This window comes from Tachypleus tridentatus, chromosome 2 (assembly GCF_004210375.1).
Source record: "Tachypleus tridentatus isolate NWPU-2018 chromosome 2, ASM421037v1, whole genome shotgun sequence".
NCBI classification, from domain to species: Eukaryota; Metazoa; Arthropoda; class Merostomata; order Xiphosura; family Limulidae; genus Tachypleus; species Tachypleus tridentatus.
The window spans coordinates 46,799,272-46,825,444 of NC_134826.1; the positions used below are offsets into that span (position 1 = coordinate 46,799,272).

Genomic DNA, 26,173 nt, shown 5'->3' on the forward strand with positions numbered 1-26,173 from the left:
AAGGTTGTTACAAATACAAGTTCAATCAAAGTGGATCAATGTAACAAATGTGGCACCCCAGGGCTCAGTACTGATATTTTGTTATTTTTGATTTACACCAGTGATATTCATGAAGGAATAGACAATATAGCTCAAATAGACAGAATAGCTCAAATTTGCTGATTTGAGCACTGCTGGCTGAGAGGAGAATTCTGTTGCTTTGTAAAAGGATTTGGGTTAATAGGTAAGTCAGGCAAATAAATAGCAAATGGCTTTTAACTGTAATAAACACAACATAAGACATGTAGGATATCATTATATGAATTATGAGTATTTTTTGATGGGAATAACCTCAACAGTGTTAAGAAAGAAAAGAATCTCAGTATTCTGAGTGATCAGTCTCTCAGCAATTTACTATTATTAGTGGCAAGATATACTGAATATAAGACTGAGGTAGTTACAATTTCACTGTTAGATTGTTGGTTGGGCCATATTTGAATTACTGTGTTCAGTCTCAGACTTCTTATCTCGGAAAGGACCTTGAATTTATGGAAAGGGTTAAAAGAAGAGCAGTTAGGATGAAACCCAGAAAAAAACACTGTCTTAAGAAACCAAGACATGATATTTGAAATTTTCTCTTATAAACACAGAAGTGTTAGAGTGGTTCTGAATGAAGTTTTTTGTCACTGATAGTGTTGATGCATCTTTTTTTCAAAAATGGTGAGAATGGTAAGACAAGGGGACACAGTTATAAATGTTGAAAGCTAAATGTTAACTTGAAGAAATTTAAACAAGGACTTGATAAAGGCTGGCTCTGTAGAGTGATTTATTTTTTTGAAGTTTAGCTTAGCAAATGAGATGGCCTAAATAGACCAGCACATCCCTTGGTGTTCTCAAGTTATTGTTCTGAAATAAGCACAAAGCTACACAATGGGCTATCTGTGCTCTGCCCACCACGGGTATCGAAACCTGGTAATTAGCATTGTAAGTCTGCAGACATACTGCTGATCCACTGGGGGGGCTGTTCTTAAGTAATATGTTAAAATGTGTGTATATATATTTTATCTTTAAAATACATTAGAGAACATATTCGGGGACTGTAAAACAAAAAAACATATTTCCTACCAGTTGATATACCTTCTGTAATACAATGAAAAACTACACATTGTATTCTAAATAAAGCCACACTGGATTTGTACAAGACCATCCAAATAACATTCCTATCCATGAGTATCTTCGTAAGACTGTAACAACCTTTCAGTCTGCCTTTATCTGTCACAAATTAAGTTATTAATAAGGGGATATATAATTATTTTGTGGCAGATGCCTTGAACATTTTTCAATATTTAGCACAACTGTCTTTTTACTCTAAGAATAAAAGAATTTTATTCAAAAGTATTACAATAATATGAAGGTAATAATGAAATCTAGGCCATTTTAAAATGTTAACCATAATGTATAACTATTTAAGTGGATTTTGTAAAGTTCATACACTATATGATGGCATTTCATTTTATTTATATCTAACATTTAGATGTGAGCTGAAATTTATATATATATATATATATACACACACACAAAAACAAGTCATATAATGCCAAAAAAGAACCTAAGAAAGAAAAAAAAGACCACATTTTTTTACCTTGTTTTGTTCTTCTAATGGTCTCTGTATCACTGTACCCTCAACTTTTAATACTGATTCCAGACTGAGAGTTTTCAGCAAATGCCCTACTGGAGACTGAGATAACTGTAAGATGATATTTAAAAACTAAATGCATGGTTCATCTGATTACTACCACTTAAAAACTTTAATAAAAGATAACTTGGAACCTAACAAAGGACAAATTAATAAAGTGATAGTCTGAAAGTAAAAATTCAACTCTTCAGTTTCATTTAAAATTAAAAACAGCTTGAATCTTTTCTGTAATGTAGTTTACAGTGGCATAGCTAGTTGAAATTACATGCCTATTTGACCTAATACTTAAGTTTTTAAGTTGAACTTAATATTAAATATATTAGTTATGTATATTTGCTTATTAGTTTAAATTACTACAATTGTACTCAAGCACAACACAATATCAAAATGTTTTACAAACCTTAATTTTATCTTCTCTTTTATTCTTGAAACCTAATTTAAACATCTTGCTTATTTACTATTTGAAATGTTTGATATTTAACCACATAAATTATACACCTGCACTATATAATGTAGTGTAGCAATATGATATGCACTCAAATGTGTTGAAAATATCCAATGGAAGAGAGAAACAGAAAGTGTGAAATAAACACACTAAAAACACATAAGGTATGCCATCTCCAAATAACAGTCCCTTACCTACTATATTACACTTTTATATAGTGTTTTAATGATAAAATGTTTGCCAGAGGGAGCTACTAGTCTTGACTATGATGATGATAGATCTAGAATTCATAAAAATAATCCTACAATACCTTTAATGATCAGGATGGTAAAATAATGCACAAATTCTACAAAACATTATAAACATGAGCAATCAATACATGAAGATTCAATGATAGAATTTAGTGTCTGTCACAGAGATATTCAGTTCACTATGTGTGGTGAAACTTATTGCACCTATTGAGTAAATTGCTCAGTTGAAGAAATTCAGTAAGTAACCTTATTTGTCAGTTAAGCCTACTGTCAGTCTCAGAATTTCTGTTCAAACATTATTGGTGAACTTAGGCCTACAACTTTTGTCAAAATGAATGTAGCCTGTAAAACATTATAGAAATAAACAAATTCATTATCATTATATGTGAATTGAACCTGGTATTATATTTTACTAAAAAATCCATTAAGAACCCACCCAGTGATAGAATACATTACAAGAACAATAACATGAAAATGGTCAGGTGACAGAATGACATTTTGCTCACTGGTGTAACACCACACTAAAAACCAAAGCGTAACAATAAAACACTAAATACTAAAACTTTTACTTTCAATTTTAATTTTTAAACAATTGCAACACTCCACATCCACATTCCTACATGAATATTCTTAAGTTTAAACAGCACAGACCACAAATTTATAGTTCTAACAAAATATTTTCTTGTTTTTGTTTAAGAACAATCCTGCATCTAGAGTGCCAAATCTTAAACCTGTTATCTTTAGTACTAACACTGACATATCAAACATTTTTAACCCCAACCCATTCTTCTGCACTTCAGAGAAATCATGCCCAAGACTCAAACATCTCTTCTCACAGCTTATGCAATTTAAACCAAAAACCATCTTAATACCTAGATAACCCATATTTTCACTCTTTCCTACCTGTTGATATAGCTTCTGTAATACAAAGACAAAACTACACACAGTACTCTATTTATTAAATAAAGCCATACTGGTTTTATACAAGACTATCCAAATAACCTTCTTAACTATGAGTATCTTCATAGACTATATTTATTGTGTATACATATTTGTAAATTTCTCTTTTTACTATCGTTTTATATACATAATAACAGAGTGAAAGAGCATCTGACACATTAGTAGACTTCTCACTCTCCACAAAAGCTGGCCAAAAGATAAAACTAAACTATTTATAGCTACATGTTTATCCAGTAAATTATAAAAAAATAATTCATATTACTAGCAAGCATGTTTTATATATCATACTAATGAGTACGTTATAACACAACACACTATTGCTCTCTGCATGTTCTTGTCACTATTTATGGCTAGGATATCTGAAATTAATTTAGTTTAATGGATATGAGAGCCTTGATAGACAAACAGGACTTTTATTGGCTTTAAATATTATGTTAAGCAGACTACAGATATTAACATACCTTGCTTCAGTTTCTGGCTAAACAAAGTTTTGCTGAATGTAAAAAGAAAATTACACACCTTTTCAGGAATAATCAACTGGATGACCCCATATCCATCTCTAAGGGTAATAAATTTTCCCATCCTGTGAAACTGAACCCAACCACACAAGGTCACCTGTTGACCAACATGTTTGGATCTCAATTCTCCACATGTATGGGTTCTCCACGTGAAGCTGTTTACATCTATTGTAATTAAAATTAAACAAACAATAATCTGTTTTCCCATATACTAAGTCCTATCTTCATCAAAGATTAAAAACCACAAAAATGTAAAACATCAATTCAGTACTGTATTAACTTTATATCATAACAAAAATCTTTATAATAATTTTTAACAACATTTATAGTTTTGAAGGCCAGTAAGTGAAAAGCTACTTAAATCTTTAGGTTTTCTAAATTTCATATGCACGTTTTAGCTGGTTTGTGTTTCTGTGTTGCTATTCAGATCAAGTTCTCATTGTACCTATATTTAAATAATGGATGCCCTTATAGTTTGCAGTATCACTCTGATTGCAACGGTACACCTACAAACTCCAAACAAATGCAGATAAAAGGCTTTTACTAACACATTTGCAGAGCCCACACTTAACAAAAAGTACCCCCACAACAAAATTTACAAGTACAGAGAAAAGGGCAAGTTTTAGCTGGTGAAAAAATGTCTTCTTTTTATAGTTTCTGAATCAATCTCACCTGATATTATAATAAAATAAAGCAGGGTCAAGGAAGTTGTATGTGATAGTGTATAAAGGTGTCTTTGGTTTTCTTTAAATTTACCTTAACATGAAAGTATAATATCAAAATTAATGTTAGCCTATTATGTATATAATGTATCATACATACAGCTGTAATCATTGTTATATTGTAAATAAGGAAAGTTTAAAAATTAAGAAAATGAGTATTCAGTGGAAAAAATATTTGAACCTGCAGAAATAGTGGGTAAATTTCCCCAATACTTCAAGAATGAGGGTTCAGAACATGCATATAACATGGTCACCACTTTACAGTTAGGATTTCCACTATCATTTTTCTAAAACTACCATTACTAACCATTTAAATATTGCAGCACTAAAGCCTTAACATATCAGATACAAACCACCTTGATACATCTTAGTTTTGCAATTTTTTTTTAATATCCTTTAAAAATACTGTTAGATTCAAGCATTGTTAAATGGGCATCTCCCACAGTCAAACGTGATCAGATAGTAAAGATACCTCAATAAACTGATTTTTGTCGTAGGTGATAATCTAAAAATTAGTAAACTTGCCCACTGATTATAGACTAGCTTATAAATACTGAAGATTTGTTGACAAAAAGATGCTTTTTCAGCTTTTGAAGTTTGGGCTAGGATCAATAAAACTTCATTACTATAATAATAACAAACAATGATTTACTGCATAATTATTATGTTAATAACAGGCTATGATTTCAAACGAACATCTTTCACTCCAGATGTCGCGCTCGAAACGTTTTTCAAAGGTTTGATAAGACTCGTCAGTGTAAGGGTCCTTTAGGTTTCTTGGTAAATTTTAAGAAATAAAATTATCGAATTTATTGTTATTTTACCTGATACGTATTTTCTAGCACTAAATGTTTGAATTTGATTTTGAGAATAAAACAAATTTCCCGAGAAGAAACGCACACACGGAGACATATTTCGAAAACTCAAAAGACGTCGTAGATATATCCAGCTAAGTATGAAAGCAGCCATCATGAGAAAAACTTACACCTACAATGTGAATCACTTTCATCATTTACGGCATCACAGAACTTTCTATTATTATGTTAATAAATATCTTGTAAAAAAATGAGTGACATTGCTTATAATCAATCTTATACATATTCAATGAATTTCGGACTAGAAATTGTATGAAAAGAGAGATAATCCCAACTTTCCTTTCACATTTTTTTACCCGAAAACGCTCGCACAAATACATGCATAGGTATAAAAAATATTTTTATAGTTTTATTTAAATTTATACGTACGTTTAAAGGTTCGTTTTTCTATGGTTCCCCACATTTTTGTAAGTTAATAACAGACTTTTAAGTTCAAATGCCGACTTCAATTTGAATAAATTACAACATTTCTTTGTAGATTTCGTTGAGATATAATGCATTTGTATATGGAAAAAATATTAAACTCAAAATAACTAAAATTACAAACGTTTAAATCAAAAGTTCTAACACCTTTTTACAACTTTGGAAATCTTATAACATTTAATGAGTGGATGCAAAATGCTTGTTTGTTTTGAATTTCGCACAAAGCTACTCGAGGACTATTTGTGCTAGCCGTCCCTAATTTAGCAGTGTAAGAATAGAGGGAAGGCAGCTAGTCATCACCACTCACTGACAACTCTTGGGCTACTCTTTTACCAACGAATAGTGGGATTAACCGTCACATTATACACCCCCACGGCTGGGAGGGCGAGCATGTTTAGCGCGACGGGGGCGCGAACCCGCGACCCTCGGATTAGGAGTCGCACGCCTTACGCGCTTGGATGCAAAATGTGAAAGTGGAATTACTAAATCATACTATAACTTGGTTTTGAAAATAGACTTTAAGAATTATAAGCTTATTTATTTTTAGTTATGTGTTTTTTAAGTTAGACTTGAAAACTCAGGATTTGGATTTTAGTTTTATTTTTTATAGTCAATGAATGTTAACTTTAAATAAAAGCAAAGCAATATGGTGGTACATGAGGGCAAGAACAACTTTTTTTGTAAATATTAAAGCGTTTTTCTAATTTTGGAACTATTTGCAGAAGTCGTTATAGGTTTACCTATATGATTATTTTTTTGCAATTATTTACATAAACAGGGATTTTAATGAGATTGCTTGACCCTCAGTGCACGTCAAATATTAACTAAAAAAAATTCGTTACTATTATGTTATCGTTTCACAGGTTTTTAGTTACAATTATATTTATTGTTGATAACTGATACAACTTATTTTCGTTAATAGACATTTTTATTGTAATTAATTGAAAAACACTTTACTTGTTTATTTCGGATATCGCGCAACGCTGCACAAGGATTATCTGCACTAGCTATCTTGAACTTTGAACTGATAGACTATAGGAAAGGCATTTAACCAAGAACACCAACCGCCAAATCCTTGGATACTCTAATCGAGTAATATTTCTACTGCCCCAAAATACAAAGCACGTTATTATTTTTCAGTAACATGTCGCGAATTTTTAGTTTCGCATACTAACCACTAGGATGCATCCGGCTCATTAAATACGGAAGTATCATCCAACCTATAGAAACAGACTTCTAATGAATATCTGAATCATTCACTACGATAACTAGAAGAAAAAAAAAATCCAAAAACGTATAAAACGTTTCTCTGTGTTATAACTTCCCAAAAATTGTACATAAATATATTACACCTACAGCAAATCTGGCATGGCCAGGTGGGTTAAGGTGTTCGAATCATAATCCGAGGGCCGCGGATTTGAATCTCTATCACACCAAACATGCCCGCCCTTTCACCCTTGGGGGTGTTATAATCTAACGTTCAATCCCACTATTTCTTGGTAAAAGAGTAGCCCAAAAATTGGCGGTGGGTGGTGATGACTAGCTGCCTTCCCTCTAGTCTTACACTGTTAAATTAGGGACGGCTAGCGCAGATAGCTCTCGTGTAGCTTTGCGCGAAATTAAAAAAAAACAAGCAAAACACGTACAGCATAGTTACATTTGAAAGCCAACTAATTATGAACCAGACACATTACAAACAAGTAACATAAATTCAGCAACGCATGGATACACCATTAACGAAATAAAGCAATGTAGATGCGTGTTTGTGTGTTTTTCTTATAGAAAAGCCACATCGGGCTATCTGCTCAGCCCACCGCGGGGAATTGAACCCCTGATTTTAGCGTTGTAAATCCGGAGACATACCGCTGAACTAGCGGGAGGCAAGCAATGTGGAAGGAAAAGGCGAGATTCCAAATGTATTGATCCCATTGACATAACACAAACGAAAATAGAGGGAAAAATTTCACACATTCATTGTGGTAAAGTGCTCATCTTTTACAATGTTTTTTTTTAAACTCTTAGAAATTCCATGTGGGATCTAAAACGAGGTTTTAAATCCACTAACGTATAGGGATACAAATTTCGATCTAATGTTTCTGTACAAGAGATTGATTTGCTTGTTTTGAACTTTGCGCAAACTTACACGAGGGCTATTTGCGCTATCCGTTTCTAATTTAGCAGTGTAAGACTAGAGGGAAGGTAACTAGTCATCACCACCCACCGCCAAATCTTGGGCTACACTTTTATCAACGAATAGTGGGATTGACCGTGACATTATAACGCCCCCACAGCTAATATGGCGAGCATGTTTGGAGTGACGAGGATTCGAATCCGCGACCCTCGGATTACGAGTCGAGTTCCTTAACCACGTGGCCATGCCGGGCCCATATAAAATGCACACAGCGTTCACATATTTAACTTTTACATAACGTTGAAAGCTTATTTAACGTCACCTTGTGCAAATTATTGTATCTTCGTAACTCGTAAGTCATAACAGTCATATCCTCTCAATTTTAACTGAATCTTACTGTTACTTTGGAATGGACCATTTTATAGATAGTAAGTGAAATTACCTTAAAACAATAGTGAAACTATATAAAGAGACTCTTTATCAGTTTTCAGTCAGCATACTATATTAACAACACTTTACTGAAGCCCCTGTTTAATTAGTTCAAAATATCATAAAGACAACTTTTACAGTTGGAAAATGTTTATTTTTATAATTACAACGTTTGACCCGTTATTCTCTCATGTTATTGTGTCTACAGTTACGATCTATAAAAGTTTCTGGTCTAGGATTTCTCTCCTCTTATGTACTTTCTATTTCATCACATATTAAAAAAATTCAACACTTCTGGTGTTGTGCCAGATGATTCATTGATAACAGTGAAATTGTCATAAGTAGCCGAAAACAAAACAAAACACGCAGATTTTTGAAATACTTTACGATGCAATGTCATGATCAAGCACAACAAGGGAAGGCAAATAAAAACTAAATCTTCATTGATAACAGAGAAAGTCTTGAGTCAAAACTGACTGGCTTCTAATTCCAAAGTAAAACTGTTCTTAGAGAGTGATATCTAAATGTCTTGATCTGACGAATCTAAGATTAAACTTAGAGTTATGGAGGTAACACTTATGTCAGACTTAGGTGACCAGTACTGGATACAACAATTTTTCCGATTAGCTATGTTAACAACCAAAAAGAAAATCACCATCACCACCACCAACAACTACAAAAAACTAAACATGGCAGGAATTTTGTTTGAAGGAATAGAAAGCAAGGTGATTTCTTTCACCCTCGCGTATGGAAAGGTTTCCTCATTTTGATTTCGTGGATTTTATTTTTTGCAAACATATTTACAGAAAGCTGTGAGAAAGTCCGAGAAGACATTAAGATATTGGCGCTGAAGGATTAATTGTTTTTCGTGGTTGATGGTTTCATTGCAGTTAAAAATGTAGTTCAGTGACGTGGAGAGGCATAGACTATGTCCAAAAGGTTGTCAACCATACCAAATAAATAAAAATATCTAAGGTATAGAGCTTCCAAACTCATTCTAATATTCAACAGTATCCATGCCACCCCTTGAGTTGGAATTATCCAACACCAGGGAACATCCATGGACCCAAAGTCAAGTTCTACGGGATTTCCATTGTAGTACACAATCTTTAGGTTAACAAAATGATTTTTGCAGGTTTACGAACTTTTAAATCCACTTTACTGAGAAGACTCGAACTAAATACATAGATCTATGTGAAAATTTATAAAGTGACCGGAATATATATATTTATGGATTAAACTATGAATACATTAATATTATTGCAGCTTGAGTTTTTTCCTTAATATTCACAGACTATTGTGATAACGTACTTTTATTTTTTTATAGACTTAGAATGTAGTATTATAATACTAAACATCCTATTCTTACCGTACGTTATCGCGTGGATTGGTTTGTTTTGAATTTCGCGCATAGCTATACGAGGGCTATCTGCGCTAGCCGTTCATAATTTAGCAGTATAAGACTAGAAGGAGAGCAGCTAGTAATCACCATCCACTGCCAACTCTTGGGCTGCTCTTTTACCAACGAATAGTGGGATTGACCGTCACATTATAATGCCCCCACGATTGAAAGTGCGAGCATGTTTGGTGTGACGAATAAGATCTCCCTGTTGCTCAACACTTCAACCAACCTGGTCATTCTGTTAACCATGTTACTCTCATTGGTAGTGAAACTGGATTCAAGACTTAAACAGATAGAGAAATAAAACGAGTTTATTGGATAACTAATCTAACCTGTTCAACATTTTGTAATTAATCAAGGTCCTGGAATCAGTCAGCTTAATTCATTGGTTTCATCTCTGTCAGGAAAATAGTCTTTATTCGTTACTTAGCCTAGCATGTGAGGATCGTGAGTTCGAGTCTCCGTCACGCCAAACATGCTCGCCCTTTTAGTAGTAGAGGCGTTATCTTGTGACGGTCAATCCCACTATTCGTTGGTGAAAGAGTAGCCCCAAGAGTTGGCGGTGGGTGGTGATGACTAGCTGCTTTCCCTCTAGTCTTACAATGCTAAATTAGAAACGGCTATCGCAGATAGCCCTCGAGTAGCTTTGCGCGAAATATGAAAACAAAAAAATAATTTTTTGCTTATTTTTTCATGTAATGTGAAAGCTGAATATCCTATTTGTTTTAAGATAATTTTCATACCTGTTTTTAGTTTACTTACATACTTAAGTACAGTTTTAAACATACATATGTTTAGCCATTTTTAAAGTAAAATATCGCTAACACCTTTTCACACACGCACTCGTCATCGGATATATTGTACTGGAAATCAGACGCTTAGAAATTTCCGGGAAAATCGGATGACCTTTACGACGTCACTCAACTCTATATATGTATATCACTCATTCCATTACATCAACATTCTCAGTTTGTTCTCGAAGAAGGTCACCTTTCGAAAGGTTCGGGTTATAGGGTTTCATTCATTTGTATCAAGACTTCTTGAACCTAAGTGTTTTTTCTAATATACGACCCCACTGGCTCAGTAATAAGTCGTTGCTCTAACGCTAAAAATCAGGTTCCGATATCAGCGGTGTGTACCGCAGAAATATCATATTGAATAGCTTTGCATTTAACAACAAAGAAATATACTTTCATATGTATGTGTATATACATACATATAACGTACACTTACATGGTAAATGCAGATCCAGAAGTGAACCGCATAATAAAGCTAGCAAAGCTTTGACATGACATAATAGCGTGTAGAGAATAGCTGATACGTAGTGGTTTTTCTTCTGACGCCCATCCGCTTTTTATGACCACGCAGTTAATCCCGTAGGCCTAACGAAACGAGTAGTCATGGTAAGTTACTTTTGAGCCGAAAATTCTTTTTCTGTTTATTCCCTAGATAAGAGGTTTAATTTTACACGTTTGACAATTGGTGGTGATTGATAATCCATGAAACGCCATCTTTAGTTCTTGATGAGCTCAAAATTATCTTTGTTGAAGTGCACATTTATGTAGTCGTATGTTTTAAAGCAGATATCTATCTACATGTCCTTCGTTGGATACTAAGTATTGTTGTTTCAAGCATGATTGTTGTCGGTGGTAACAGTTAATTCTACGTCAGTATGTTATGCTACTAGTCTGAAGTGAAGACTATTTTGACATGTGCTCTAGGTTTACTTGTTAAAGTACATACAAAAAAAAGCTATACTGAAAAACATCTGTTTACCTGCTAATTGTATAATAACATATACGTACGGCCTTTCTTAGTCCTGCTTGTTGTGTCTGTTTTTATATTACTTGCTGATTGAACTGAAAACCGAGTCCTTTTCTTCACTTAAAACAAATTTTATTTTAATTCGTTGTTTGTTGTTGTTTTTTTCTGTAATTTTGCGACCCGTCACAATTTTTACGCCCACCCATCTCATGTAGGTGTATCACATTATGATTAAAGTGCCATTACTGGCATGACTTTTACAAGAGTTCCGAGACGTTTAATATCACGCAAAAATTTATTTCGCTGAAAATCTTAGGAGTCTAACATTACGCAGAGAACAATATTCATATAGTCTTCATGGAGGTTAACATTATGGCACAGGCTGTTTTCATGCGGAGAACGATATTCATAGAGGTTAAGAGTATGGCACAAGCTATTTTGCAAAATGAAAGCCAATTTAAATCTTGTGTTAACCTCTTTTAATTTGCTTCGATAATTTTTACTTACTTCGTATATCAAGTACTGTTTCACGTTACAGAGATCCGGCATGGTCAGGAGGTTAAGGCAATGAACTTGTAACCTGAGGGTCGCAGATTCGAATCCCCGTCACACCAAACATGCTCGCCCTTTCAGCCGTGGGGACGTTATAATGTGACGGTCAATCCCACTATTCGTTGGTAAAAAGAGTAGCCCAAGGGTTGGCAGTGCGTGATGATGACTAGCTGCCTTCCCTCTAGTTTTACACTACTAATTTAGGGACGGCTAGGGCAGAGAGCCATCGTCTGGCTTTGCGCGAAATCCAAACAAACAAACAAACAAACAATCCAAGTTACAGTGTTAAAAAGTTATTTAACTTCCTGTAAGGCACAGAGGTAATAACACGGTCACGAATGAATACTCTATAGCCTATATAGGTCAATAAATTTCTGTCTCTAGGTATATTAGTTTCTCCCTTGCCAAATAGAACGAGTTGCTTAGTCTTCAAGTTTTGTCTGCTCTACACCGTCAGGAGGTGTTTTTTCAGCGTTGTTCTAACCTGTACCACAGTTTATAAGCGGACGTTTTTCACTGTTTGGTAGTTAGGGTGCTCAACTTGCAACTTGCGGGTTCGAATCCCATTACCAAACATGCTCACTCTTCTAACCGTGGGAGTGTTATAATGTGGCAGACTATTCGGTTAGAATAGCCCAAGAATTACTTTCCCTCTGGTGTACAAAGTTTATAAACACAATGCATTATGATAAGATTTTGTTTGGTGGATCGCAAAGCTGCACATTAAACTACCTGAGAATCGAATCCCAGATTTTAACTTTGTAAATCCGAAAATTAGTCACTTTCTCGTGTTTCTCCTGTCACTGTTCAGATATTATTCACAAATAATTCTTTCGTTTATTTATTTATTTGTTCTTGTGTTGAAATCGACTTTTCACTTTAAACAAATGTTTCTGGACACCAGGACTTTTGACTGTATATATTTATGTACAGCAAGCCTCAATTAATGGCAATTGTTTCTATTAATTGTTTTTTTTTTTTAATTTCTTGTACCGTCCGTTTAGTGGAATCATATTTTTGTTAGTAAGTATTTCAGTTGTTTTTTTTTAAACATGCAACATTACGACGCATAGGTTATACCTCGAGCTGTAGTGATTTACAAAACTTCTAGTAGTGGTAGTTTGAATTGTTAACAATGGCCTTGCTGGGGAGCGTTCGAGGGTTAACTCTTTAGCCCAATCAGTATACACTCAACTCACGTGCAAGAGGACTCGGGTTCATAGCGTGCTCGAGGAAAGAATAAAAAAACCTTCTGTAGGGGTAATATAAACTGGATGTAATTTATTTGAAGTGGAATGGAGTTCATTGTTTGTTTCGTACATTTCTTACAAGCGTAATAAACATGATTTTTGTAAGAAGTTTTCATAGTTTGATAAAAGTTAGTTTACTTTCAGACGAGAACGACAAGTGTGTAGGATGTAATAAGATGATTTAACAGGACACTAGGAGAGAGAGAATGACTGGCACTCCTTTCTCCTCTACGTTGGCTCCTATAAAAACATGGCGCTGTTTAGAAATGTAGTTTCAACATGTAACCAGAGTAATGAACGTTGTAACGTGTTTGGATGAATCCTAAGTCTGGGTCGCTGTAAATATAAATTAAAGAAAATATTATTATTGTACTGAACTGAGCGAATGCATACGCGTTATTTAAGGCGTGTGCTAGCGAGAAGAATGAATAATTCTATAATTTATACAATAACAGTATTGATTTGATAAGTATTTTTGCACAATAGTTCAGAACTTTTTAATATCAATAACTCAACTCAAATAAAGCGGATGTTGTTATCATGGGTAATCGTAAATTAGCTGTATTTTAATCGTTTACGTTGGCATATTTTTAATACTAAAAACCCAAACTTTAAAACAGGATGGCCACGAATTTGGAAGAGTCGTAGAAAATTGAAGACATTTATAATCTGAAATAAGCAGGAAAATTTGTCCATATTCTTTACTATTTCACATATGCCTGTTACTGCCTGTTACTAATATATTTGCCTCCCAGTCTTCGGTCGTAATCCAAACCAAAGCTAGTCTTTGGGGAGGAATTTGGGAAGTAGTGGTTTTATCTGATTTAAATAAATGAGTATATATAAGTATAGCTGTATTAGTGAAATGATATCAGTCACAATATGGGTGTTTGTTTTCTTATAACAAATCTAGATCGGGCTATCTGCTGTATTCACCGAGGGGAATCGAACCCCCTGATTTTAGCACTGTAAGTCAAAAGACTTACTGCTGTCCCAGCAATACATGATATACCAACATAAAATTAAGAGGCGAGATATAGAGTTGATATTTATTTATGGCATAAACACACTTACTGATCTATCTAATCTGGGTCAAAATGTATGGTTATCTTCGCTTTCTAGGTTGTCGATTGTGTGACATTTCGTCGTCCTTACGCATGCTCTGATTAATATATTTATATATATATAATAATAATTATAACATACACGAACTAACTGTGAATAATGTACTTTGACAAGTAAAATAAAATACGAGAAAGGAGTAACAGTGTATTACGTAATAAGCTAATACTCAGTTTAATATCGCCCCCAGTGTCACAGCAGTATGTCTTCAGACTCTCCTCGTTTAAAACAGGGTTTCGATACCCGTGGTGGGCAGAGCACAGATAGCCCATTGTGTAATTTTGTGCTTAATTACAAACAAACAGTTTAATATTTCTTGACTGTTTTTTTTTTTTTCAATTTCCTTAATGACGTGGATTTTATGATGTGTCCATATGTGTATATATATATATATATATATACGTAAAATGTTTGGAATAATTTGATCGGGTTTGACACTGTTGGCAATCACGTGAACCTTTACGGCCACCGATGGAAGCCGGTCCATCGACATTGTCCATTAGTGGCATATCGATATGTCTGAAGGCTTACCACACTAGAAACCAGGTTCGATACCCGTGGTGAGAAAAGCACCCTTTGTGTATCTTTGTGCTTAAATAACAACAAGAACCAGTTGTACTTCGGCCCATTCTCGGGAATATTGTTTGAATGGCATTTCCCTTGCACGTGAACATTTATGTTTTGTTAAGATTCCAAGCAGTTTTTATTTTTAAAAAAAGTATTTGTCCAGAGGTTTGGGGCATCAGTACATTTGTTTCTTCGAATTTCACGTAATCTTCATTATTTCATCTCGTGGTAATTATCTAATTTATTTAATGTTGGGTGAAACCATATATTATTTATTTAGTAAGAAATGAAACGTTTTATTTTCTACTATCAAGCTATAATTGGTTTGGTTTTTGAATTTCGCGCAAAGTTACACGTGAACTATCTGCGCTAACCGTCCCTAATTTAGCAGTGTAAGACTACAGGGAAGGCAGCTTGTCATTACCACCCACCGACAACTCTGGGTTTACTCTTTTACTAAAGAATAGTGGGATTTATCGTATCATTATAATGATCCCACGGCTGAAAGGGCGAGCATGTTTGGTGCGATGGGGATTCGAACCCGCAACCCTCAGATTACGAGTCGAACGCCTTAACCCACTTGGGCATGTCGAACCCAACACAACCTGTACGTACGGCAATGAGTAATAAACGTCAATGAAAAGTTAACAACTGCGAGAACATTGTACCAATCCGATACGGAATATGGAAATTTAATGATGAATTGGACGAAACGTTTAAATACATTCCAATGTAATGCTTAACATATGAAAAAGCATTTGTCATTTTGCATTCCTTGGGTTTAAAAGTTGTTAATAAAATACAAAATACATAAAATGTGTCCTTTTATTAAAACTTTAAACAGTATATCAGATCTAAGAGGAATTTCAAAAAGGTATTCTGAATAAGGTTAGTGTTGTCATCTGAAGTGTACGGACTTATTTTATAAATCCTAGGCAGTTGTACAATAATAATAATAATAATAGATACGCTTTCTTAGGTGATGTGTAACAATGTTTTCAAAATCAAATCGGCAGTCGAAGTTAAAAACAATTAAAGATGCAAAGATACAGAAAGTTACCAATTAACCCTGCAACAAAATTGTTACAGTCAATAGTGCAATAATAGTGCAATATTAAAGATGACTGTTCTATAGTAAAGCTATGCCGGATCTTGTATTGATACGGATTACTGTTTGTTGCTAGAACGAGGTGTTTGAGATTTGATGTGGCAGCGTTAAACAAACAGGAAGTTTTGTAACATCACGAACAAGACCCTATAGAGCTGCCAGGTCCACAGTCGGACAAGTGGGTACAACTCGTATAACACAATAAATCAGTGGTATACAAACTGCGTTTCGACATTTTGTTTGTTGCACAAATCATGGTTCGGATGTTGTTGGTGAAAAAAATTTCGAAACCATAAAATAAACTTTAAACTAGATAGATTTTATTTCGCCAACTCAAACACTGGTAGATAGATGACAGCAGCTTCGTCTGTGTAAAGGGTCTAGCTTACATAAAGCTCTCTCGGATATTTTAACAAGGTAGAGATCAAATGATGATATCCTGGATGATATTGTGTGCTCGTGATAACATCAGATTACGTATGGTCAAGTTGGTCTACACATTATGTTTCACAATACTGTGACCATAGTCTCCCGAATAGCAGAAGCGATCTTTGAAAGACCCAACACACACACACATACATATTTCATATATTTAAGTATTTCTCCTTTAAACCTTGGTGTTGTTTGTAATTTTCCCTTTCTTAATTATACGGTTATGCAATTTTATTTTTGGTTTCACGTTATTCTATGAAAAACGTAACTTTATATAATTTATATGTATGTATATTTATTTATTATGTTCTTTTGACAGGGACCTAAGTGAAGAAAATTATACTCGAGTATTTGAGCTCGTGAGGAATATAGACCGTGCTTTGTTACAGACATTTTTACATCTTCCAATTCCATAAATTGGATGAATTCACTAGCTTAGAAGACAAGTAACAAGTTGGTACCATGGAAATCATTACGAATAAACTGTTCAGCATCGATTTAAGCTTTCTGAAACTTAAGATAAATACGGTTTACACAGACAACCAGATTTTTCGCTTTCACTACAGAGGAGTGGCAGTTCTCCTTCTGGCCTTCAGTGTCAGTGTCACTTGTTACCAGTTCTTCGGCAAACCAATTTATTGCATTCAGAAAGACGACATTCCTGACAAACTGTTGAACACGTACTGCTGGATAGAAGGTACTTTCACCCTCCCTAAAGCATTTGACAAAAAAGTGGGTACCGAGGTTGTGTACCCTGGTGTTGAAACGTTAGAACCTGGCGACAAAGTTGTTGTGCATGCCTATTATCAGTGGGTTTGTTTTGTTCTCTTGTTTCAAGCTGTGCTATTTTACACACCGAGATACATATGGAGATCCTGGGAGAGTGGAAAAATCAAGAAACTTTGTATGGGACTCACGAAGCCTGTTCTGAAGAAAGAAGAAAAAGAGACAAAAAAGAAACATGCTGGTAAATTACTTTCTAAACACAAGTAACAACAACGGATCTTACGCTCTTCGTTACTTCTTCTGCGAAATCTTAAACTTCATAAATATTCTTGGACAGATTTACTTCATTGACCTATTTCTGGGTCACGAATTCACGAAATATGGCCCTGAAGTGATAAAGTTCACCATGACTGAGCAAGAGAAACGACTAGATCCCATGATAAAAGTATTTCCTCGCATGACAAAGTGCACTTTTCAAAAGTTCGGATCTTCCGGAGATGTCCAAAAACACGACGCTCTCTGTCTTCTGCCTCTAAACATTGTTAACGAAAAAAATCTTCGTCGTTCTTTGGTTTTGTTTCGTTATTCTTGCTATACTGACAGGTCTAAATATTTTATATCGCTTAACCTTCATGGTTTCGTCTGGCCCCAGATTCACGATGCTTCGTTCGCTCTGCCGTTTCTCCTCTAAGGAGGAAATAGAGAAAGTTTTGCAAAACATCTCACACGGTGATTACTTCGTTCTCCACCTTATCGCTTTCAACATTTACTCCGTTCACATGAAGGAGGTGATATCTAAGCTGGCAGAAGAACTTCACGGCCGAAATTCGGGAAGTGCAGAAAACAATATATGAAAGAGAACAGCGCATTACCAAAAACTGTTATCAACGTAATTTACTTTGTGCTGCATTGTTATATATATTTTTTATAAAGGTTATTATTTACTATTTGGTACTATTTCCACTGAATCCTAATGATATTTTAAAAGCCTTTGTTTTAAAAGGTAGACTAATTTTTTTACTAATTTCTAAATTATGTTTGTTTGTTTTGTTTTTTTAATTTTGCACAAAGCTACTCGAGGGCTATCTGTGCTAGCCGTCCCTAATTTATTAGTGTAAGACAAGAGGGAAGGCAGCTAGTCATCATCACCCACCGCCAACTCTTGGGCTACTCTTTTACCAACGAATAGTGTGATTGACTGTCACATAATAACGCCCCCACGGCTGAAAGGGCGAGCATGTTTGGCGCGACGGGGATGCGAACCCGTGACCCTCAGATTACGAGTCACACGCCTTAACACGTTTGGCCATGCCGGGCCCAAATATTATTTGTTTTGTTTTTTGGTGCGCCTGAGATTCGAACCCGCAACCCTCGGATTACAAGTCGAACGCCTTAACCCATCTGGTCTAAATTATGATAGAAAAGGTTTGCCAGTGAAAATGTATTGAAGAAAAACTATGGTTTCAGTTTTGTTAATAGAGGGATTTGGTTTGGTTTGTTTTGAATTTCGCACAAAGCTACACAAGGGCTATCGATAGGGTAGCCGTCCCTAATTTAGCATTGTAAGACTAGAGGTAAGGCAGCTAATCATCACCACCCACCGCCAACTCTTGGGCTACTCTTACCAACGAATATTGAGATTGACTGTCACATTATAACGCTGAAAGGGTGAGCATGTTTGGTGCGACTGGGATTCGAACCTGCGACTTTCAGATTACAAGTCGAACGCCTCAACCCACCTAGCCATGCCGGGTCCTAATAGAGGGAAGATGCTGGATAGATGTATGTAAGACTAATCATATTACGAGGTGTGATCTCTTCCCAAAAAAACAGTACTCAACTGGGTGAAGTGGACCTGTTACTGAAAAAGAGAAACATATATATACGTGTAAACATAAAAAAACAACAAAAAAAAACACGACAAAGTATCTCAAATACCGTCTTAAAAGAAAGAAATTCCGGGACTCAGTACCGGCACTAATTCACACCTAATTACATAAGTTTCAGATTTTGAAATGCTTTACAATAGATTATAAACAAATCAGTTGCATTCCAGTACTTATTGCTTATAAAGATATATCGGTAGCCAATTACAACAAGTATGATATGAAACTAAAAGCTGTCGGGTTTTATAATGCCCGGGTTTTTACATTAGGCATAAATAATTCTCTTTTTTCAACAAAGTCTACCTAGGCTGATTTAATTACTTTAGAACACCTTTTGACAGGACAAATTATTATCTTTTACCCTGTTGTTACAACAAAAAGCTGTGAAATTCACTTCAAAATCGCCACTATAACTATTAGACACCACAGTTGCATCCAGATCTTTACATCATTCTCTCCTTTACTATCGAACTCCACACAGACGGGTTCAATTGCTTTAGAACACCCATTGTCTGTTTCTATTATTACAAAACGAGCTGTAAAACTCACATTAGAAATTGCATGTTACAGCTAATTAACAAGCAATCTAACTTCACTTTTACTAACTTGGTCGCCTACATATGTATATATATTACTCGGCTGATGCCTAGAGCTTTCTACAAATTACGAGACATCATGATCTGATAATACTCACTTAATACAACGAGAACAGTTCAGATGGTTCGAGTAACCTGATGTCAATGAACAACAACTGAAGTACAGAACAAATGATTCGTAAACAGTTATGTAAGTAAACCTGCAAGAAACTACTGTTTCTAAATTTAGCACTTACACTTTATAACTATCTAAACCATAACCCTCGTAATAAAGTTAAATGAAACAGTCGTGTGTATCCAACACTAGCTCTCTGGTACCATTTGATGATCAAATGCGTTAAAATAAAGCTTCAATATACCTGACCTAATGACATGAATAAATAGCGACATTCAATGACATTACACTAAACAACAAAAATTTGCAACTTAAGAAAACTGAAGTGATTCTGGGTAATTTGATGGTGCTAATTAAAAAGAATAGTAGACAGAATTTGTTCATCGCTTCTAGATTGTTAGTTATTGTAACATCAAAATATTTTATCAGCACCATGTGAATTACCAGACAATCAACTCAATGCGATAGATTTATACTGTCAAACTGAGTTTACTTGGACAAGTTACTAGATAAAAGACACACTTTTTATAACTTTAAACAATGACTGTATTGTATTGGCATTAAATTCCAAATGTATTGTTCGTACATGTTATTTGTTCTCGATATAATTGCAGTGAATTGTGTCACTTTTAATTCATTTCCATGCTCAACTGCTTTGCCCGAGAATCGCGAAACCCTCACATCCTCAGTTTATTAGGACATTTAAGAAGTCCCTCGAATCAGCATAAATGTTAAATACCTCTCTCTCAATTGGGTCTGGTATAATCAGGTGGTTAGGATTCTTGATAAGCTGAGGATCGAGGGCTCGAATCCCTGTCCCCCTAAGCATGCTCACTCTTTCAGCCATAGGTGTATTATAATGTGATAGTCAATCCCTTTATTTGTTGGTGTGTGTATGTTTTCTTATAGCAAGACACACATTGGGCTATCTGCTGAGTACACAAAGAGGAATCGAGCCCCTGATTTTAGCTTTGTAAATCCGAAGATTTACCGCTGTAGTGGAGGACTTATTTGTTGGTAAAAGAGTAGTTGGTGCTGAGTGATGATGGATATCTGCCTTCCCTATAGTTTTTCATTGCTAAGTTAGAGATGGCTAGTAAATATAGCTTTTACGTATCTTTGTATGAAATTCAAAACAAAACAAAACTCTCTTTTCTCTCACTCACTCAGTTGGTCACTCAGGCTCACTCCACACACAATCAAAACAAAGTCTGATTTTCTTCTTTGCATTACAGTTCGAGTAAAGCCTGAAGGTGCACATATTACCCAAACAGTTTCTATACAAATATTGAAGCACCAATGGATGAATTAGGTACTGAACATCATCATCAAGAATCGATACTTTTTATTGACTCATCTAAAGTTAATTTGGAAGATGTACTTTTGCACAATGGAAACAGTAAAAAACGGATTTCTGTTTCTCATGCTGTGAACAAATTTATCAAAGGAAATTATACTTGAGTCCATCAGATATATCATCAACATTAAATGGAATATATGTTGGTTATATAAAAATTACTGCTAGGCCTGTAAAGTGGGTATACCAAAGATCTCTTTCTATATCTCTGGAACCGCTGAGATGATAAAAATAATTTCAAAAAATAAGGAATGGCGAGTGACAGAGAATTATATATTATATATATCAGGTAAATAGAATATCGACGTTTAGTGAATCTTCAAAATGTGTTTCTTACCCCACTTAACCCGGCATGGCCAGGTGACTAAGGCGCTCGAATCGTAATCTGAAGGTCGTGAGTACGAATTCCCTTCGCACCAAATATGCTCGCCCTCTCAGCCGTGGGTGCATTAAAACGTTACGGTCAATCCCATTATTCGTTGGTAAAAGAGTAGCCCACGGGTTGGCAATGGGTGGTGATGACTAGCTGCCTTCCCTCTAGTCTTATACCACTAAATTAGAGACGGCTGGTGCAGATAACCTTCGTGTAACTTTACGCGAAATTCAAAACAAACAACAAAAACTGACCCCACTTTATAATAAATTGAGATTCATGAAACATTTTGAAAAGGGAAGGAACGAAGATGGTGATAATTTCAAATATGTCTGACAAGTTTCCAAAAATATATAAGATAAGTAGTTTTCAAAGTGACTCTTAGGATCGTCAAATTAATCAGAAACAGTTGAAGTTTTTGTTAGTAATATAGAAATGTTTTGTTGCCTGATGTTATGATAAAAGGCTAAACTGTAGAAATGAATATTTACTAGCAACATAAACTCTTTGATTTTCCTTTGTACTATCTATTTTCCTTAATAAAAATAATAGCGAAATTCAATATAATTTTGTTCATTTTTTTTTCTATACAGAATGGTGAAGTAAACAAAACGAAACATGAATTATTCTTTTAATTTCTGTTAGTTTAGCTTGTATAACGTAACATCATTGTTTGATTAACAAATAAGGGTACATAAATTCAATGGAATACACACATGCACAAAACATAAATTCAATGGGACCGGCATGCATTCGACTCGTAAACTGATAAGGAAATTGTCGGTCTTACATTACTAAATTAGGGACGGCTAGCACACATGCGAAATTCGAAACAAAACAAGTTTTAACACAAATCAATACGTATTCGTATTTTTTCTGTACGTTAAGAGTTTATTTGGGACCGTGGTCACCTTACAAAGTACCAGTTAATGGTTGACGGATGGTTAAGGCTGACTCGACTCTATTTAGTTTGTATTTTAAAACGAAAGTTTGTGTCGTAATCCGAGGGCCGCGGGTTCTAATCCCTGTCACACCAAACATGCTCGCCCTTTCAGTCGTGGGAGCGTTATAATATCACAGTCAATCCCCTCACACCCATGCTCGCCCTTTCAGTCCTGGGGGCATTATAATGTGATGGTCAATCCCACTATTCGTTGGTAAAATAGTAGCCCAAGAGTCAGCGGTGGGTGGTGATGACTAGCTGCCTTCCCTCTAGTCTTACACTGCTAAATTAGGGAGGCCGAGTAAAATGTCCAGCTTAAGCAGCTTAGACATAGTGAACATGCATTTCCTTAATTATATATAATTTTTTAGCAGAACGTTATACTTGTTTGACTCAAGGAAAGTAAGACATTTGTGAATAAAGTTATTATACTGTTTATGCTATATTTATTAGAATAAGAACAAAAATAGACATTCAAATTATACATAAGTACATAAAATCTTAATCAAATTTATTTGAAGAAAGTGTTCAGTTTCAACTTCTTTTTTTTTTTTAATGGGCTTTCTCATGTGGTTAAAAGAGAACACCAATTCTACGACCTTTTCATGAAATTCATTTTCCCCCTTCATTTTTGTATACAATTTGATAGCGTTAATATAACTTAACACTTGTGATGAAGTAGGAATTTCTATATCCTCACTGTCTTTTCTATTTTGTTCATCTTCTGAATCTCTCACACTGTTTCCATTTTGCGATTCTATCATAGATTTTAAATCAATTTCATCAGTTTCTGTTAAAACATAAGCCCAAACGTTGGTGGTGGGTGGTGATGACTAGCTGCCTTCCCTCTAGTCTTACACTGCTAAATTAGGGACGGCTAGCACAGATATCCCTCGAGTAGTTTGCGCGAAATTCAAAACAAACAAAAACCAAACTGTCCACGTTATGCAGGTTCCGCCATATAGAGGGCCTTTTAAGATAAATCTCAAGATAATGCTGCAAAATTTTGATATTTCCGGCTTGTACAGGTTTCCGCCCTATGCAGTTTCTGGCTTAGACAGATTTTCTGTAAATGAAAATGTAAAGACGACTCTTTCTTTGGAAGGGTTTGCTGTCAATCCATGTTCGTGTTTTTTTAAAATCATCAGCTAACCTGCAGATACATTTAAAATAAGTGAGCATTGTTGCTGAGACTTTGCTTAAAAAAACACGCCTCGCTTTTGTGTTTTAATATGCGTTTATTACCTACGCAAAACTTGCAATACATTTTACACGTACTTTATTGTTAGGGCCACGTGTTTTATACACATGATCTTAATACGAAAAGCATTAGTACATCATATTTAATTTTACGTTTTTCTGTTGTTGTATGTTCATGTGTTTTATGAATTTTGCGCTTAGCTGCACGAGGTCTATCTGCGATAGCCGTCTCTAATTTAGCAGTGTAAGACTAGAGGGAAGGCAGCTAGACATCACCACCCACCGTTAACTCTTGGGCTGCTCTTACACCAACGAATAATGGGATTGACCGTCACATTATAACGCCCCAACGACTGAAAGGGCAAGCATGTTTGGAGCGACAGAGATTCGAACCCGCGACCCTCAGATTACGAGTCGAACGCCTTAACCATTCGGCCATGCCAGGTCTGTTGTTTTATGTAGAATGATACATGTCGCGTTTTAAAAATTATTAGTAAACTCTTCATTTATTAAAAATATTGTTGATTTTCAGACATTTGATTACAAAAGCTTAAAGTAAACGTATTAATATTTTAAATGAAATATATTGGAGAAGCTTTGACTCTCTCTATAAATGTAAACAAATATAAAAAAAACATATGTTTTAAATTTAAGACTACACCAAGAAAATACTTTATAGCGAAATACTGTTTAAACACTTATGAGTTTCAATAAATAATAAACAAAAGTAAAGAAGAAGAACTGTAGTATACACTCACACAATATAAATCTCTTTTCACCGATAAATATACTTGTATATATATAAATAGATAAAATGTATGTGTACTAATTACCACTTTCTATTGTAAAAGGAATAACCTATTCGATTTGTCTCAACTAAGGCTATCAGAACATGAAAAATAGGCCTGCCATCTATTGTCGCAAAAAGAAACGATATACTTGCAGTTTTCAGCAAGTTCTTTTTCCTTCGTTGTTCCACCGTGGGTCAGCAACAAGTTTATGAACGTATAATGCTAAAATGTAGGTTTAGATACCTTGCAATGGAGAGAGTGCAGATAGCCCACTGTGTAGTCTTTTACTGAGCTAAAAACAAACAAACAAATACTCATCGCTAATGACCTAAAGTACCACAGGTATCTGAATAATATATGGCTATGTGTCACAATACATTATTAATTATTATTCAGAGAACAATCTGGTAAATTAATTGCGAATTTTTATTCTTGCCATTAAAACGCACACTTTCAGTAAAAAAAATAAGTCCATGGATTACAATGCGAGTAACAAATCAAATAATAGTAGCCTAATCCACTCTGTGATTTGTTACTCTTATTTTCATTCATGGATTCTTTCTTTACACATTTTTGTAAGGATAAGAACAATTCACAATTAATTTAAATATCTCTCAGTTAGAAAAATTACAACGGTTTACTCTCTGTTTATCAACTGAATAATTATCGTCATTTTAGGCTTTCAATATAACATCAATGAGTAACTTTTTTTAAGCCTACTTTTATCCATAACAAAACACAATCAAAACTCCAGTCGTGCCGATTCAACGTTGTTTTTTTTGTTTTAAATTTCGCGCATAGCTACACGAGGGCTATCTGCGCTAGCCGTACCTAATTTAGCACTGTAAGACTAAAGAGAAGGCAGTTAGTCACCACCACCCACCGCCAACTCTTGGGCTACTCTTTTACCAACGAATAGTGGGATGGAACGTCACTTATAATGTTCCCCTGATTGAAAGAGTTAGCATGTTTGGTACGATGGGAATTCGAATTCGCGACCCTCAGATTACGAGTCGAACGCCTTAATCCACCTGGCCATCCGACTCAATCTGACTTATAAGGTTTTGTAAGCATGTTTGTTCTGAATTATTTATGCGTCAAGTCAGTTATTAATGACAATATTTTTTAAAATATTGAGTCACACATCAAATGAGCAAATAAAACTAATATCAGTGTTACAAATAATTCCACTAACTACTGCTTCAATATTCTGTAATTTCTCCATTTGTTTTGGTTGATGTTTTGATAGTGTTGTGAAAATAATAATAAAAAAACAACAACACAGAAAAGCCACATCAAACTATGGTTTTAGCGTTGTAAATCCGAAGACTTACCGCTGTCCAGATGGGAGACATTTCTCTGTGTAAGTGAAATATATCTTATGGTATATTTGTAAAAGAAATCCAATAATCAGGTTTATTACTAATACGAAATTTACAAAATATTTAAAATATTTCCTGTTGATCAAAATACTTAATTTGTATCGTAATACAAATAAATAACATTTGTGGGTGGAATGGGTTGATTCACAAAATAGACATTGGTCACTGAAGGTATTAT

The 26,173-nt window shown here is 34.8% G+C and overlaps 1 protein-coding gene and 1 pseudogene across 4 annotated transcripts in view; one reads left to right on the top strand and one right to left on the bottom strand.

The window, feature by feature from the left end:
* AspRS-m (aspartyl-tRNA synthetase, mitochondrial) overlaps positions 1-5,717 on the bottom strand; it is a 29,711-nt gene extending 23,994 nt beyond the window's left edge. Inside the window, exons 1-3 of one of the 3 annotated variants that reach the window (XM_076486300.1) lie at positions 5,396-5,717; positions 3,851-4,014; positions 1,622-1,726 (exon numbers count right to left, since the gene is read on the bottom strand). In XM_076486300.1, the coding sequence (XP_076342415.1) occupies positions 1,622-1,726; positions 3,851-4,014; positions 5,396-5,543 (417 nt within the window). In that variant the 5' untranslated portion in view covers positions 5,544-5,717. Of the gene's footprint in view, positions 1-1,621; positions 1,727-3,850; positions 4,015-4,924; positions 4,953-5,043; positions 5,234-5,395 lie in introns of those variants that run through there. The other 2 variants (XM_076486312.1, XM_076486308.1) reach the window with 2 other exon arrangements.
* A 5,106-nt stretch (positions 5,718-10,823) lies between these two features.
* On the top strand, positions 10,824-20,500 carry LOC143242885 (innexin inx2-like; annotated as a pseudogene). The gene is made up of 2 exons (XR_013023366.1): positions 10,824-11,234; positions 16,946-20,500. The product of XR_013023366.1 is annotated as an innexin inx2-like (transcript).
* Positions 20,501-26,173: the final 5,673 nt, after the last annotated feature.